We start from the raw sequence: 15,799 nt of genomic DNA, 5'->3' as shown, positions 1-15,799 counted from the left end.
TCGCAGGACTCCTGGTGATGCTGACCGCGCAGTTGTGCGGCAGGCAGGCGTGAAATGAAGCTTCGAATTTGAGAGGTCGTGGTGCTCGACTCTTCGGTGACACAGTAGCTCGGCGGGCCAATGAATGTCCGAGTTCTTTATGGAGCAACCTGAGACTGCAGAGACGAACGTAGTCAGAGAGGACGTCCATCAAAGGGTTCCAAATAATTACCGCCTCCGGGTCGCGCAGCTCCGAAAAGCGAGCTACGAGTCGCCGAAAGGAGCGCAACATCTCCACGAGACGGTGATAAGTCAGGGAAACGTATATTTTTCTTTTTTCGTCACCGAAAAAAGCCTCCTTTCTTGACGCGGCTATATATCAGATCCTAAGTCAATAACATCGACCAATAAAATACTCGTTTGTAAAAGGGAAACCGAAACGATCGGTTTTATTAACCTCACGATCGGTAATGCTTTTGGAAAATGGTAAACAAGATAAACGAACGTTTAGAAAGAAAAAAAGAAGAAAAAGTATCCGATATACATTTCGATGTACGCGCCTTGCTTTCCTTCTCTTTTCCATCGTCTCGTCTCGAAGGGGTCGTTTTTCGTAAAACACCGCTGTACGGATCGATCGCGTTAACGAGAACAAGCAGGACACAGAGAACGTTCGGATATCTCTGCAGGAACTTTGTAGCTTCTTCGAGTTCCAAAGTGTTTGATCGATGGATCCTCGAGTCTCGGACCGGAAATTATGCGTCAGCCTATCGTCCGCGCCGGAAGTGACGGCACGGCGCCACACCGATCACGCCACTATCTGCCGTTTTGCTGATTGCATTTTCTTTCGTGCGCTGGGAAAACTTCCGGCGTGTTTGTTTTTCGCACGGTCAGCCATCGTCGAAGGACTGGAGACAATTTCCTTAGTCCGCGACGAAAATCTCCAATTCTCGCCTCTAGAGCTGTGAAACGTTTACAAAGGAGACAATAAAAGACGCCACTTGAGTTTGTTCCTTGAGAGTTTAACGATATTCTCTTATCTTTCGTTCCTACAAATATTCGATTCACCAAAATAATTCTACGACAGATGCAAAAACTTGAGAATCTCGAAAGTCGAATTGTAGTGAAATGCGTCGCGTGCCGTTAAGACACGCGAGTTTTAGCCGCATTCATATTCTAATAACGACATTGTGAGCGAGGTCAGATGTTGGTAACCGTATGCCATTGTATTCGATCTTTCAGGTTATCGTAACTAGTCGCGTGTACCTTCAAGAAGGGGGATCCGCCTACGAGAGATCAGCAGGGGACCTGAAGAAGTCTTCCTCAACGAAGAAACTGGATATCCTGGGGTCCCGGCGAAAAATAACCGTTGATATATAGCGACTGATTTTACAAAAAATCTATTTAAGAAAAAAATGTTCTAACGTACGATCCTTCTATTTTATCATTTTACAATCTCTGTTGATCAGTAAAACGGAAGAAACGGATTATAAGGAAAAGCGAATTTTTTAGAAAATAGACGAAACTTACGTTGATAATTATCATACGCAACGTACCTATCATTTTCATCGCGGCACAATCTTTCATCCTTCGTCGGCTGTCGATAATGGAACGCAATTAAAGTCGACTCGTTTCCTGAAACGAACTTCAAATTCCAGAGCCCGGTAGCTCATCAACATTTCAATTTCCGTCGACGAGCATTTCGATGAGACAGCTCGTAAATAGTCGGCACAATTTCGGCGGAAAGTACAATTTAAGGGTGAAGCGAAGGTAGATATAAACGCGAACGGGGTGAAACGAATTTGCTCGAGGCAGCAGAAGACATGGGGAAAGAAATCGCGCTTCGAAGTTCGAAGGGTGGGCGGAATCTCGGTAACTGGACAGGAACGAACTTTCGGATTAGGACGAAATAACTGGAATTACGGGCAATCCGCGAGCTTCGAAGGACCGATAAATCAAGGGTGGAAGCACGAGCATCCGGTTGCTCGTGCCATTGGCCCGGTACACGCAACAGAGAGCTGCTCGCGACGCTTCAGCCAATAACGCTTGCCTGACGAAATGTTGGAACGATCGAATTGGAAAAATTTCCCAGATGCTTTTCGGAAAAATTCCGCTGCCCGAAGAGTATCCAATTTCCCACGTATTCTCTCATCGAAAAGAATTACGCAACTTACACAGCGTTGATAAGAAAGTAACCAGTTATATTGACTTTCAAACGGAACTAGTTCGTCGACTTTCTACAAACCAATTTATGCAATCTTTCCCGATTCCCGGTATCGAGAGGCATTTACCACTATTCCGGAAGCGCATGTTTCTCATAAACAATGGCCCACAGCCAACAATGGAGGCAGCTAGATTGGCATGCTCTAACCGTAAATTACGATCGGGATCTAAGTCTGAAAATGCTCGGCGCAACGACGCTATCTATGATCGTGAACGAAGGACGACGAGAAGGAGAAAGAAGAGAAAAAATCAGCAGAGAATCTGAAACGCCCAACGGAGGGTAGATATGTTCCGTTGCATCTGTCGTCACGCCCTTTCCCGTCCGTATACGTATGTATTCGCAAATATACTTGTGTGAGTACTCGCGTGCGCGCATACGTGCGAAGTCACATGTCGACCGGTCGTATGGAGATGTATAAGCAGCATCGAGGGATGTTTTTCAGTTTGGGGTCGCGGGAGAAGGGCCTAAATGTTTTATTACTTAATCATAACGTTCGGGGGCGGGTTGTCGGAGAATCTGGTGGGGATAGAACGAATAGAACATAATGCGCTGGACGGGGTGGGATCGGATGGAATTATTCCGCGACCCAATTATTCATACGTGTCGAATGGGCTGCGGAGGATAAGACTTAGGTCCTTACAGAAGAATAAATCACGGAGATATCTCGTGGGATAAGAGGAAAATGTGACACGAACCAGACAAGCTTCGTTCGTCAAACACGCTGCTCAACAATAGAGAAAAATGTATACCGTTGTTTCTTTCTTTCTTTGTGCACCGTTGAGTCAATCTTGTTACATTGTACCTAGATTTATTGTGAAATTGCAATCAAAATAATATTCTGTTAAAAAAGTCAATGACATATTTATTGCTCCTAGATAAAATATAAATAGTAAATACACAGGAGGAAAGCATTGACTGTGTTATAAAATACCATCGTCTAAAATATTCATCGCTGAAACCGTAAAAGTTTATATCGTAATATATATTATTTGCCAGGAATTGGTTCTTTATTTTTTAATTACTGATTTTCTTTATAATACTGCAGAACGCAAGTGGCGAATTATAGGTCGTGATTTTTGCGGCAGATACGTTCGTGGCCTGTTTCCGAAAAGCATATTTCTCGCCCCTGAAAAGCGCGAACAACTCAATTAGCCGGATGAAGAGGTGACTCGTGGTGTTGCCGTTTTGCGACGTAAAGTAGGGAAGCCAAGAAGAGGAGGCGAGACAGAGGGATGATAAAACGGGCGAAAGATTGAATGCGCATTGACGCGAGAACCACCGTGACAAAGGGGCTGAGGCATCCCTGCTTATTGTCGTTCGCACCGCGTGAGATTCCGCGCGTGTATGCGTGCCCGGACGCGTGTGTCTGCGTGCAGGAAAGTACACTATATAACTACATTAGGGGTCGCAACCTTTCCCCCGTAGCACGCGCCAGCTGGCTCATTGTTAAATTACGGCCCCACCGATATCTGTTTGTCAACGGCGTAGAATCACGATCGTAAAAATTTATTAACTCCTTTTTATCCTCTCCTAAGCGATAACGTGACACGAGCCTGTCCATTAACGTTTGGGATTGCTTTAACTCTGATCTTATAATTTAACACAAAATATTTAGACGATGTTTCATTGATCTATACGAAGTTACCAGTTTCGCTATATTAAAAAGATAGAAGTTGGCTCGACCGAGTAACGTTAAATACAGTCAATGAATAAGAAAATTTCCGAAGTGGTCCACGCCAATGAAAGGATCATCCTCTAATGTATTTACACGGGGTGGAGACAGTGCCGGGAGAGAGATGTCTATGGGGGGGGGGGGGGATTTGTCACCCTGTATACGGAACGATACGTGTCGTACACGAACCACGTTTGTATCACCATTGTCATCCGAGCTGAAAGATTAAGCTAATTTCACACATGTCCGCCCGCTTCGCGCCATTCACTTACATTCACGCTTGACAGTTGACAGTGTCGCGTGACATAATATGAAACTATGTTCGCCTGATGAATGACTATATCAAAAGAAGACGTTCAAATGACAACCATTATTCTTCGGGTAAATTAATACATTTGTTACACCGAGCAAACATACGTCAGAGTTCGACGTTCCTTGCACGTTCATTTTTCAATACCTCGTGGAATTCGTGGAATATCCAACTTCGTTTCACTTTCAGGAAGCAGCTAACGATGCTCAGATAAAATCAAAAAACGTCGACCGGACAGTTGTCCGTGGAAGATGGCAACATCTGCTCGGATGTGCCGCTCGATTAGTTAGGTTCTGTCCGGCTGATCGGTCGAACACGCGCGAGACACGGCTACTTGCTTCTGCAAGAAGATCCCGCCCACATCCTTCGGGGTTTACGATTACGTAATGTTCTACATATGTCCTATGAGGACGTCCACACGTGTCCCTTTCGAGTCACATATTTTTTTCTTCGTTTCCACTCTATATTAGTTCATCTCACTCTACGCTACAGAAAAAGATATTACGAAAGATCTGGACAAGCTTATTTTCCATTCTTCGATATTGTCCACCTGAAGAAATCAACGACTTACAATTGTCGAAGCTCGCTCCCACCACTCCTTGTATTTCAATATTGTCCAAACACGGTGTAAAATATGTTTGAAGATGTAAAGATTAAGAGAAAGAAAGTGAAGCATATAGGACCGTGTAATCTGGCGATGGAGCTCTGGCTCACGGTGCTTTCTTCATTCCCACGGGACCTACGACCTGCACGAATCCTTCGTAACGTCCCATCACGGTTTCGAGCAAGTGGCAAAAAAAAAAAGAAAGAGAAAGAAAGAGGTGTTGGTACGAGGATTTTCGAGACCATCGTTGCGTCCTGGCAAGAGTGTCATTTGACACAGTCCTAAACCTGATTCGCGCCACAAGCTGATCCTCGCTCTTCTTCTCCGTGTCCTTTCCTTCCTTGTTCTTTCTTCCCTCCTACCCACGTCTGTCTCTTGCGAACTGCCAGTTTTTGTCTCGTAGTGGCCGTTCCCAAGCAGAGAACAAACGAGAGAACCATGTATACATGGATGGACTTACGTAATTGTGTGCCCACGCAAGAATCCAGAAGCACGCGTGTAGGTAAATACTTGTGACGCGTACAAATACCATGCACGAGCGACCTGGTGTACATAAATAAACTTCCATGTACTGGCATTGACGTATTTCGTCGTACAGGTACACATACACCCACGGTTTCAAACGGGCACACGTACGTTCAAGGGTTGAAACGAGTTTGTGCGAAAATACACGGTCTGCCGATGTGTTGGGTCATACGGTGATGTGTGCGAACACGCACGAAGTCTGTGAGCGAAACTGCGAGAGGCGGGTGATCACGATTCCCAGAGCGGAATTCAATTGAAAGAGCGGTCCGCGAATCTCTCGTAAAGATAAGGAGACCACCATTCAAGGAAGAATAGAAACGTGGCGTAGAAAGACATTCGAAGCCGAAAGACATCTCCAAGTCCACTGAGAAGATAATCAACTCCCTTTTGTATAAGTTACTCGATAAAGTGGACTCTTTCTCAGGGGCAACGTTCTTGTTCGCAAGAAACTGATCTTCCGCGTGAACGTATTTAATAAAACGATTGATTTCTAGACATCGTGAAATCTTTCGATAAAAAATTGTCCAACAGGAAATGATCAAAATTGTGATTCTCTCTCGGTTAGACAGCAGTTCTTGCACACCGCGCGTCGTAACGATGAACCTAGACGCTTTTCATTGAAATAAATATGTATTTCGTTTCGAAGGAAATTCTGAACGAAGCCTGTACTGATACCAAATTGAATTCCACTGCGCATACGTATCCACCTTGCCAGAGGAGCATTAGCCTCGTGCACGTACCTCTGGGAGGACAAAATAGACGCAACAGTCGTACGTGCCTTGAAATGGCAACATGTTTCTCGGTATACGTGTTTATTCTTTCCTCTGTCACTATACGCTGGTTTAAATATTGCGAGGTATATTCCTCTGGATGGTTAGAAGATCGACGAAAGCGAGGGGAGACGCGTGAATTGGCAGAAAAAGAGACGAGAAGAATTTTCGAGCGAGCGAGTATGGCATTTCGTTTTAGAGGTTTTTCCGTGTCATCTCGTTCCCGTGAGATCATCGAGGGGTAATAAACCACATACTTGAGATAATGCGGAATGTACTGTATTGCGGTAGAAGTGGCACTAAGAAACCAGAGAGAGAGAGAGAGAGAGAGAGAGAGAAAGAGAAAGAGAGAGAGGGGGAGAGGTACCATTAAGATACGAAAAAAATAAGCTATTGGTACGGAGCACAAGAAAGATCGTTTATTAATCGAATACGAACGTATCGATTTTAAAAGCAAAAGGCTGTCAATCTCGAAAAACTGCGTAACATCATCCTCGCGCGCGTAAATTTTCAAGCATCGTAAAAGCCGAAGTGTCTGGCGTCGTGATACACAAACAGCGGGATACAGCCACAACTATTGTACTGGCTGTGACCAGGGAATGATCGTAAAATCGTGTGGTTATCGATAAATCTTTCGAAGCTGTCTAAACAAGATCTACGATCGACCGGGCGACCACTTCTTTTTCCAGGTGGAATAAGAGCGATCGGGGCACGAGGTGTTCCTGGCTCGACAAGGACAACCGGGGATAAGCGTTTCTCTTTAACCGCGAGCGAGCGGTAATTTAATCGCCTGCCTCGCAGTCATTACGATCCAAGCTGGTTTATGCAAAATTATGCGTCGGTCCTGCTCCAATGAAAATTCACATACCTACGCACACGTCATGCATTTCGTAGCCGATGCGGTACAACGTGGTGCAGCAACAACGTGGCAGCGCGCTAATGCGATAGACGTGCTGGAGGGTAGGGGGTGGTGGTCGTGCGCGATGTGTCGTGTGTCGTGTGTAAGAGGTTTTCCTCCTTCGACGTTGTCGCAGCGTCGCCGACTAGAAGTGGCAGCGCGAGGGAGACGAAGACGGAGGCGTAGAACACGGAAAGCAGAAGGAAAAGGAAGGTAACGAGGGGAGTATGGAGAGGAAGAAAGATAGAAGAACCGAGAAGGGAAGGAAGGAAAAGGGTAGAAGGAGAGAGAAGGAAAAAAAGGAAATCTGTAGAGCTAATTCGCGTGCGAGATAACGCGGTGCCCGAGTAAGGTTGTGTGTGCTATCGTTGAAATGGTCTCCGTCGAGTCACGGAGGGGGTTGGTCAGGGCAGGGAAAGGCCACTGTCGACTTATGCCAGGGGGTGGTAAGATGATCTTATCGCGTCCTCTCTCCCTCTCCCTGTCCTTCCTCCTTCATTTTTTCCGCCACTACCTTTCACTCCCCTTCTTTCATCTTGCTCCTTCTTTCACCCCTTTCTCCTTCCTTCTCGCTAACTACTTTTATCCCCTCCTACCCCTGATGACAATATCGCGTGGCCACTGAGATAACCGGTCGTGTCATTCCTACATCGACTACCTACTTCTCAGTCCAACTAACACCGAGCAGGTTCTTCGTGTGACCGGTGTACTCTCCTCGGTAGGGACACTTTTGCGTTGCACGAGAGCCGAGTACATGGTCGAAAGCCGATTGTCATCAGGAAAATCTTACGCTTACGCTGGACACCAAGGAAATGAGAATGGAAGTTATTATGTTACGGAACAGGGGGAGGCGCTTGACGTTATCGAGAATTCGATTCCCTTTAATACTAGATTCATTAGACTGTTATCTGATGGAAGACTAGGGCCCACGTTGTTAAAGTTATCTGCCAGCGAAAAGAATGTTACGTCTAAATTACACCACATTCGTGGTACCCGCGAATTATACTCCCATGTTTTACATTTTATATCGAGAGAACTGTTAATGCATTTTTACCTAACGCGTATCTATATTTTGCCATTTATCTCCACGACGACATCCATAAGAATATTAACCCTCGAATCTTAGGCGATCAGTGGTGGGACGAATCGGCGCGACAATTTATGCTATCGGTTACTAATTTTTCTACGAGTCATAGGAGGCGTCAGATCGATTATAATCCTAGAACTCTGGCCCAGTTCAATGGAAGCCGAGATTGTGAACTGACCAGCGAAAAGTGATGGTAACGTTGACGGGAGTAAAGCGCTGGTGGTAGTGGAATGACGTTGCGGGAAATGAGTCTCGTAAAACAATGCTAGACACGCGAACACTTCGAGAAAGTGGCCCGAGTTCACCCTTCCAGCAATCGTGAACTCGCTTCTGAATGTACGTTCATATCATCTCGGCCAAGTGTCCTCGACATTAATTAATGTCCTATCGATTTATCTTCGTGATTCTCGCGTTGCATGTCCCCGGTTGGTGCATGCATTTCAAAGTTATAAATGCCGCCGGCCAACTAAAAACTTTTCTTTCCACGCACAAAATGCATTCGATCTTTACGCGAGCATGGGATAAAATCAACGTTATTCGCCGTGACAACGAAGAGTTAAAAAAATCGTGCGAAACCGAGAAGAGTGGACGTTCGTTACGGCAGAAGACAAGAACGACGAGGATAGCTCTTAATGTATGAAAGTTCATGCACGAACACGCGTGCTCATCCGTTACGGTATTCTACTCTTTCTGGCTTCGCGTACGTACGCCTCCGCCGAACGCTCGTTTCGCCTTGGTTCTCTTCACGCGTGTGAATGCCATACCGAGAACCGTCGAAATAAAGGAAGATTTTTTAGTTTCAATATCTCCGTCGCAAATACGACCGATGACAGTCGCCAGTATTATCTCCTCTTATATAATAATTGTGTAACGATCTTTGGTAGAATATTCAAGTAACTCACCGAGCATCGAGCGAATGAAAAAGCATCGGCATATAAATAACCGAGCAGACGTCGTTATTTATCAGTACCATCGTCATGTACCATCTTTTCTTTGTTACAATACGTCGATACTTACGTTCTACGCTTCTAAAGTATTTTGTCTAACGCGTAAAGTCGTGCAATATCTTCTATCTTCCTTTACGTCACTTTCCGCGAATCTAACAGAGAAATAGGAGGAGGGTGAAAAAAGGGAGATAATAGTAAAATAGTACAACAGATCGAATAAAATCACTCGAATAAAGTTTTCATATGCATGGATAGAAACAAGAAGAGTGTATTCGACACGGCTCCTTTTCAGGCGGGTTCGAAATATCGAGGCGAATAAACGTTGACTTTAGCTCGCTCTAGTACTCAGGCAATCGCGTAGCTCGCCGGTACGACACGTCAGTCGTATTCAGGCGCTGCGCGAGTACCTGTCTGCCGCGCGATTCGATGCAGAAGCCCGGCAGTCGATTCGCAAATCGAGAATTCGCGCACTCTTCGTGATTTCTCTACTCATTGAACGTCGACCAATGGTGAACGAGGTAACGAGAACGCGTGAAACACGGCGGATTGGCAAAAGTTTCGCGCGGGATTATGAGTAAGAAACGGATATTTATCAGGAAAACGATCGTTGTGGTGGAAAGGAATCCCGATAGCGGCGGTACGGCACGATGGATGCCTAATTAGATGATTAATCGTTCAATAGCCAACTCTGGCAACAATGGCACGCTTATCGCTCGATCGTGCTTTTGGATGGCAACATACGGTACCCCGAAGCCTAAATTACACACCTACACGGAGGACGAATTTTGTCGCGAGCCTAACTCCGATCGAAAAATTGTCAGATTTGTCGATCAATAATATTTACGCGGATCGTGATGGCTACGTTATACTGTAGATTAACGTTCTAGCCGAAGCGTAGGGCACGAGGAAATTCAGCACGGAAACAATTCTACCTTGAACGACCAATTATCGGTATTATCGCTAGTGGAAACGTAGCTCGATGCAGAGGGATCTAGTCGCTTTCGATGCGTTTGTCCGTCGCGGCTGATTGGCCGTGTTTGTTTCACCCCGGCCTGTTTGCATTCCACCGGAAACGGCAAACAAATGACAAACAGCGGCCTTATCGTTAATTGGCGAAGGCGAGAGCCGGAAAGAAAAGAGTCAAGGAAGACTTGCGGAATTATTGCCGAGCGTTGTTAGGGGGAGGGAGCAGAGGCTGGAAGAAAAGGGTGAAGAGGAAAACCGAAGAAGGAGCAGAGACGATTGTTCGTGCTTTCTGTTATCGGATTTGCATGGCCGCGTGCAGTTATTCGAGAGGGTATTGTTGGTATTTTAATTCATACAGCTCGAATCGATCACGTCCAGTCGTCCAATAACCGTGCAGTACTTTCCCGAACCTATGACGTCACGACGGATTAGTATCCTACGATTTCATTATCACTCTCTGCTACCCCTTCGCCTATCCTTTCGCGACGATCCCATCCACCGTCCCGTAAGGGCTCGTTGCTCGATCGCTGGGCAGCACGATCGTGACTAATTAACTTATAACGGTCGATACCTCGGTCGCACGAAGTGATCATTTCATTAGTCGACAAGCCGGCATCGTTAGGAAAAATTCAAACTGCTTGGAATTGTTCGCGTGACTTTCAAACGTATTATGCATATGTTGTATTTGTATGCAAAACGTAGGTACGTGACAGAAATTTATTGGAATACTGTGTCACCGGTGAAACGTAATGCTTAAGTATCCTTAAATCCATCCCTCGCGAGACTTTCCCGTTCTTGACGGAGCAGCTGAACGATAACAGAAACGACAGGAAATTTTCGTCAGCGTACCGAGATATAGCGAGCGACCTTATTATTCTCCACGTAGGTCGAGCGAATCGAGAAGGAAGACGTTTTTAATTGGGACTGTCCGGGGTTGGAAGCACACTGTACAAGGTACAAGAAGAAGAAGAAGAAGAAGAAGAAGAAGAAGAAGAAGAGGTGGGATCGGAGGTAGCAGGAGTCTCCCGCAAGACGAGAATGGACTGACCTACCTTAGGATCATCCGATCTATTCAGGCTTTTTATTCAATCGTGCTCTCTCAGGATGCGAGACAAAAGCACCGATGAAACAGAACCTCTCCCCCACGCTGCCTACCTCGTTCCACGGCACTCTGTGCGTATGTTTCGTTGGCTTTGTCTCCTCTCGGATACGACTTCCGGTGCCGCGGCTAGACTCAACCCTCAATGGGATGATGCGCCTTTGAAACGGGTGGTAGGTGGATTCCGCGATTATTCCTGCGGTTTGCCCGAAATGGCTCTCTTCTCTTTCTGCCTCCTATCAATTTCAAAAATTCCCTGTCTGTTTTCGGGCACAATGCACTTCAGAAGAAACTCCGCTTCAACGAATGTTGAGTCGGAGGAACCGATAGCCCATCGCGATCGGATATCGAACGACTAACGGGAAATCTTTTCCTTTCGACGTAAACTCCGAACTTCCGCCGTCGTTGGCAATTCTTACGAGCAACCGTAGACGAGAAGATGCATTTCGTATAGTTCGTTATAGCAGAAGTACGCGGTGAGAAGTCAATTGTCCTGGTACGCCACTGAGTCCTCCCTTTTTCCACCTCTTTCCTTTCGTGTCTCGTCCGAGTTCGTTCTCGGCGAAACAGAGGGTAAGCTCGTGGATGGATGGTCTATTGTTTCGTCGACTCGTGAGTCAAGCGTTAACGGATTTTGTCTTACAGATTACTAGATCCCTTGAAACTGCCTACCGTCGTCGGAGCGTGGCAGACCGTGGGAAGCGGGAGCTTTATTATAAATCGCGAACACGATATAAATCATCCCCGGTGCAAAACGCTCACCCCGACAGCCATTCCGGAGAAGCAAAGCGGCAATTCTTACTTCTCGACAACGACGTCGCTGGATTCCTCAAGTTGATACGGTTTTTATTATGAAATATGAATCTTACGCGAAGCTTCTCATCGACGAAATTGAATAATCTTTCGGCTATGATTTTACAAAGTAACATATGGAACAACGTAAGGGACTTTAGACACAAATACCTACACTCTTTGTTCCCTAAAACGAGCTATCAATGTCAAAATATCGCGTAGGGATACCGAGAGGGAAGGGAAGGGAGACCGAGTGATCGCGTAACCGTCTTTCATCAATTTACCTATCGTTCCATCCACGGGCTCCGATAAAAATTTAGCCGCGCGCCGCCATTCAAGATACAACAATAAATTAACATTGGCTCGCTGTACGGTCGAATCTTTTGTACACGAAGCGATGCTGCATTGTTAACCGTGGAACAAAAGAAGATCGATCCGCATTCTTATGGGACAAATGTTCTTTGACCGTTCGAAACTATTCAAAATGTTGACCCTTGGTTAAAAAAAAAATACGTGCGTGAACACACTCAATGACCATGTTTCACAGAAACTCATCGAACTTGTTGACTTTTTTTCAACGAGTTACAATTTGGAGTACCGTTCTGGGTTTGAGTAATTTTCATGAAAAAATTGAGAATGAAAAGCCCCAGCAATTTTTCGCGTGATTTTCACAAACTATGAAGAGACTGGCGAACATGGTGACAGGCAAGAATGGGCGGGACTTTTGAAAGGAGATATCAAGGAGGTGGAGGCGAAGGACGAGCAAAGTGACTAGACAATACAGGAAAAGAAGAAATGATATCGACGTTGTGAGTGCGCCAGCGCGAGGACCGCCTACTACTCTTTTCCGTGTCGTTTTAACGACACGAACGATACCATTGTGAACAATGACACGTTAACGTCGTATTTTTATCAAAACTACAGTACATTCATTGTTTGTCCAATGTTTACAAGTAGTAAGGAAGAGCGTCGAAGTATTGTTTTATCGCTCGTTTTGAAAATCGCACTTTAAAGTTTGAAAACTCGAATTCCCGTTAATTTGAGAAAATCTACGATTTCGAGTTCGTATCTTCTCACGGTTACCATTTAGAAAAATGCGCAGGGTTGAAGCGTAGGCTCAAACAGGTCCAAATTATAGGCAACGAAACAGGAATTGGAGATGTACATTTTGCTGTTTAACATTTTCTATTGACCACTCGATCAATTTAGTAAAAAAAAATTGTCAAACTACTGATGTTAACATTGCGAAATCGCGAGCTGCGAACATACAAGTTCGTTTTGATACGATAGTTCTGAGAATCAGTGTTATATAGGTTCTTAGGTATAGTTTTATAGTCTCGTCGAGTAAGTTCCGCGGAAAGAACTAATAATGTCTGCCGTTTTAAACATAGCAATTTTCAGAACTAAAACGAAATAAATTCTTCCCTCTCTGTCATTTTTACGAACGTGCAATATCCAATCTCAAAAATAAATAATACTTTTCAAATTATTAGAACGCATGTGGAGTCGATGACAATTACTTAATAACAATTACTACACCCCGCGAAGCTCCGAAATTTGTTTATTTACCCTACCACGTGCGTGGTATTCCGATAGAATTTCGACCATCGTTCCATCATTAAAATAGCAACTTTATATCGGAGTCCACTTTCAAACGATATTTACCATCGAACGTTAACCCTCCGAGAAGACGAGAAGCACGCTGACAGATTACTTACCCTGTGGCAATCTTCTAGCCACCGGCTTGGATCTCATCGCTGCACGGCGGATGATGAATTCAAAAACAAAACACTAATTGTAAGAACGCTGACAGTCCTCCGAGCCATGCGAGTTTATGCACGATCGTTTTATCCTGTCAATTATTTCACTCTATCCAACAACCTCCTTCCTCGTTCGTAGAAACAGTTCGTTCGATTAAACCGATCAAAACGTTGTCTATACCACAAGCTTCTCCCTTTTCTTTCTTTCCCGGTTCACTCAGATCGATGATAGTACGATAGAATTCTCGGTGGTGGTTCGAGCCGGACACTGCGAAGGGTGCACAAAGAGAGTCCATTCCGTCACGCGGGTTCCGGTACACCGGGTCCCCCGGTTCCTCGGTGATCCGACGGCAGCGTCAGTCCGTCCGACTGGGATCCTGACGTGCGTTGGATCTGTCCTCCGACAGTGGAGGCTTCTCCTGTCCTCCGCGTCTCCTCCTTCTCCACCACCTTGTCCTCCACCCTCGCGACTCTGCCTCTCCTCCCCCTCTCCTTCCACACTCCCTCCAATCTCTTTTTCTCTCTTCCTCCGCCTCCCCCGCTCTCTCTCTCTCTCTCTTTCGTTCCTCTCACCCTTTCGCTCTTTCCCTGCTCTTGCCGTCTCTCCCTCGGTGCCACGGTTTTCGCTCCGCCGCTACCTCTGCCTTTACACCACCGCTTCTTCCACCCCTTTCTCTCTCCTCTTTCTCCTGACCGTGTTGCTTCGTGTTACTCTACTACTACGGGCCACTACTACTACGATTACTTCGCCTCCACCTCCGCCTTTTCCACCTTCTGCCTCCTGGCCTTCCCCACCTGCAGAGTCGACCTGCTCGCTTCCCCACTACCTAAGCAATCCGGCTCTGCTGTCCACCAATGATCAGCCGCTGTCTCTCCACCGCGTTCCTCTCTTCCTACGAGAGCGCAACCTCTCGTTTCTTCGCTCCCGGGCTCCTCTCCTATCGAAACCTCCGTCTAGCCGAAGCTACTGTAACCTAGCGTATGAACGAACAAAGATGAAACTCCTCGTTCTAGTTTCTCTGCCTAGATCCATCCTGAAGGATTCCTGGTAGGCGAAACTGTCGTCGGTATACATAGCGATATAATGGTCTGTCAGTGGCAGATTGAAGTTTTCGACAGACGCAACGCTGGACCTCCCATGCAGACTTCCGGATGCGAAACACGTGTCCGTAATGTTTGTATTTGATTAACGTTATCGATGTTTATGCCAGGTTCGAAAAAGGAATATACGATTATATTATTTCTTTGATATCCTCGAGATTGCGTCTTGTGCAACATTTTAAACATCTCGCCACTCTGCTCGGTGCTGGTCGATGAGCTTGTCGGATGCTGCGTTTGGTCTTTCGCCGAGTTAAAAATTCGAAACTCGATGTATCGTTTGCAACAATGACGGTGACTTGGTAAGGAACAGGTGTTCACCGCGTGCAGTCTCTTTTGCTGACGATACAGATCACCGAATCGCAACTTTGTCCGGCTGGAAGCTTATCGCCTCTTGCTGCTGACGTGTAGTCTGTAGCCGTTCGATACGAAGTATCTAACGTGTGCACTGATTATAAACATTCTTGTCTGATAATTTGGTTATGTCTCGGTCCATGCTCAAGTTCAACTTTCACATCGAGCGTTACGTAACGATATCGTGGTGGTCGCAATTCGATCTCGTCGTCCAGATTTCTTCGACGGCAGCAACGCGTGTTAAAAGAGTAGGAGAAATCGTCGGAAGCACGTTGCCGAAAACACGTGGCGACGAATGGCGCCGGATCGATAACGCGATCAACGAGAGAGAAGGACACTTTCCATGACGGGTACACGTAGCACTTGTTTCGCGAACCGCCGCGCCGCTTGGTATCCGCGAGAATCGATCGATCCGTGAATCGGTCCGTTCGATCGATTGCCCGCGGTCTTTGCAACTCTTTCGATCGGCGCGAATCGCGTAGCGGCGGCCGTCGCGCGATGGACGACGCGACGGAGAGGAGAAGCACGCGTGGTGCGCGACGCGTCACCAAGAAAATGAAAATCGACGAAGGGAATGCGAATAGAAGTGCCGCGAGTGCGTCGACTTGGAGGCTCGCTGGCTGGCAACTCGGTTCACACCGACACTTCGACTTTGCATTTCTGGGTACGTTCGCTCGGCTAGGCGCCCCTCTTCTCCGTCTTCGTCGCACCTGAATA

General features: G+C 46.2%; 1 protein-coding gene across 1 annotated transcript in view; it reads right to left on the bottom strand.

Annotated features, from left to right (window-relative positions):
• LOC117235525 (histone-lysine N-methyltransferase MECOM-like) overlaps positions 1 to 14,094 on the bottom strand; it is a 56,017-nt gene extending 41,923 nt beyond the window's left edge. Inside the window, exon 1 of the mRNA XM_033497647.1 lies at positions 13,589 to 14,094. Within this exon, the coding sequence (XP_033353538.1) occupies positions 13,589 to 13,625 (37 nt within the window). The 5' untranslated portion in view covers positions 13,626 to 14,094. The remainder of the gene's footprint in view (positions 1 to 13,588) is intronic.
• Positions 14,095 to 15,799: the final 1,705 nt, after the last annotated feature.

The sequence above is a fragment of the Bombus vosnesenskii genome, unplaced genomic scaffold, assembly GCF_011952255.1.
Source record: "Bombus vosnesenskii isolate JDL3184/JDL3185 unplaced genomic scaffold, Bvos_JDL3184-5_v1.1 scf7180000013316, whole genome shotgun sequence".
In the NCBI taxonomy this organism is placed as follows: Eukaryota; Metazoa; Arthropoda; class Insecta; order Hymenoptera; family Apidae; genus Bombus; species Bombus vosnesenskii.
The sequence above is the reverse complement of the archived record's forward strand: the minus strand, read 5'-3'. Positions and strand labels throughout refer to the sequence as shown.